At 41.2% G+C, this 2,084-nt stretch overlaps 1 protein-coding gene across 1 annotated transcript in view; it reads right to left on the reverse strand.

Annotated features, from left to right (window-relative positions):
• The window catches only part of LOC108373544 (chymotrypsin BI-like), a gene marked incomplete at its 5' end in the record, with an annotated part of 4,403 nt that extends 2,327 nt beyond the window's left edge, over positions 1 to 2,076 (reverse strand). Inside the window, 2 exons of the mRNA XM_017629446.1 lie at positions 169 to 759; positions 2,001 to 2,076. Of these exons, the coding sequence (XP_017484935.1) occupies positions 169 to 759; positions 2,001 to 2,076 (667 nt within the window). The remainder of the gene's footprint in view (positions 1 to 168; positions 760 to 2,000) is intronic.
• Positions 2,077 to 2,084: the final 8 nt, after the last annotated feature.

Here is a 2,084-nt window from a genome sequence, read left to right on the forward strand (position 1 = left end):
TAAAAGTAGATTTACTTACAACAATTATACTCGTACTAAAATTTATTTACTATACACACATCCAAAGCATTTTTTTTTTGTTCTACAAAAAAATATATTTCCTATAAGTAATTGGTGGCGAATATCGTACTCTTTGCCGTAACGGCCATGTTGAAGAATATGACGTACGTCCAACCCGAAAAGAGGGTTTTTCTTGTGGTGCCGTGAATTCTGCTATCTCCTCTGTATTATCTTCCCAATCTTCATTCTCCTCTGTTGTATTCTCATTGAAATATTGATATTTGCTATGATTCTTTTCATAGTCTTTTATTATTTTGTTAAACACTAGCATATTTGATGATTCATCCCACTGTTCGATGCCCGTCTCATCACTAATCCAATCCAGATATGAAGCAACTTTTGTAAATGCAGCTGGATAACCGAGATTACAGCCATGTATGCTACCGAATGATGTAAGTCCGATGAGTATACGCTTTTTCGTGTGTTTGCGACGTATAACGAGAGGGCCACCCGAATCGCCATTACAAGTGGAACGCGCATATTTGCCACTTGTACAAATATTCGTACTACGATAGGAGAGTGGATAACTGCGTTTGCAGGTATAGCCGTCAACGACGCGTAGTTTCACATAACGCAATACATTGCTAATGGCATGTGCACCGACTGCGTAACGACCCCAGCCCGAGGCGATAGCCAATTTATTTGTAAATTCTCGATATTCATAGCTCCGTCGTGGTAGCGGAATCGGGCGTATGCGATCTGCAAAGGTTAAGTAAAAATAACATTAGATACATATGTACATACATTCAAGTTGCATTAGTTTAGAATTCTGCAAACGAAGAATGCAGGGCTCCCCAAGTAGCTTAGTTTTTAAAAGCTCGTCACTTTAAAAGCTATATCAGAAACACTTTGAAAGTCCTAACGCTCAAGAAGGGATAGAAAGCTATTATTACTATAGCAGTTCGAAAAGAAAGTGCCCAGTGATTGTCGTTCTATTAGTCGGTTTAGTTTAGAAATCTGAAAGTTCGCTATAAAGGAAGGTGGGTGGGGGTTAGCTGACCCATCAGGGGTGGGGTACATAGATACAATATAAATTCCAAGGTGCAACTTTTAACTCACAAGACTAAACAAGATAGTAACAGACGTTGATCTCTGTGTTCACACCGCCTCCCTATGCAATAGTTCACAGTAGTACCGGGCGGTGATACGGTACAGAACGGTAGGAGGTTTAGTGCTATTAAAGTTCCACACTGACGGGGTTAAGGCTTTCGATGCTTCCTCCTGTGAAAAGCAAGGGTGAATGGAAGAGTGCCAGCCTTTGGTAGTGATTCCGGTCAATGTCTTCAACTATGTGTCAAATTTGGGCTGTAGAGTTCGAGCAGGTGTGTTCTGTCAGAATTTTTGCGCAAACCGCAATTGAAAAGGCAGTCGACTGGCTATATACCGATTGTAGGTAAACATCTATTCTGATGAATTTGTCGCAATCAAGGCACTATGTTTATTTATGATATGTTTTAAACTTTTCGCTGATTACCTGACCCCTTTCGCGATCGCTCAGATCACGTCCTAATCAAGCTAATTTGTGCACCAGGACACAATGCCATTTCAGGAAACTGCATGGCTGATAATACCATCCCTCCGGGCATAGAGGGCAACGGAGTTCCTGTCTCAACCTTTGGGCTTCTCCTGGCTAGATGGGATTGTAGTTGGTTCAGACAGCGCTGGGCGAAAACACGGCATGCAATGTTCTAAAGTTCTGCGATTCGTAGACGGTCAAAGAAACTCCTGCCGCTGGCAAAGCGTCAACTGTTGGTTCTGATACGGCTGTTTGGAAGGTGATGATGTGAAACGTTCAGAACCAGACCGATGAATCCGCCTTAAAGCACTGCACCACGAGTTCAAATACTTCTACATATTTATTTGAAAGAAAATTTATGATTTCCTAAAACTTTTGGAGAGCCCTTCAATCTCTTATGTATTTTAATTACAAATATACTTACCGTTCAAATGAATTGGTATGGGTAAACGCACCAACGCGATATCATTCTTGAGTCGGCGAGGATTCCACGTTGGATATATAATGA

The sequence above is a fragment of the Rhagoletis zephyria genome, unplaced genomic scaffold, assembly GCF_001687245.7.
Source record: "Rhagoletis zephyria isolate East Lansing unplaced genomic scaffold, Rhagoletis_zephyria_1.1 Rzeph_scaffold_06798, whole genome shotgun sequence".
NCBI lineage: Eukaryota > Metazoa > Arthropoda > Insecta > Diptera > Tephritidae > Rhagoletis > Rhagoletis zephyria.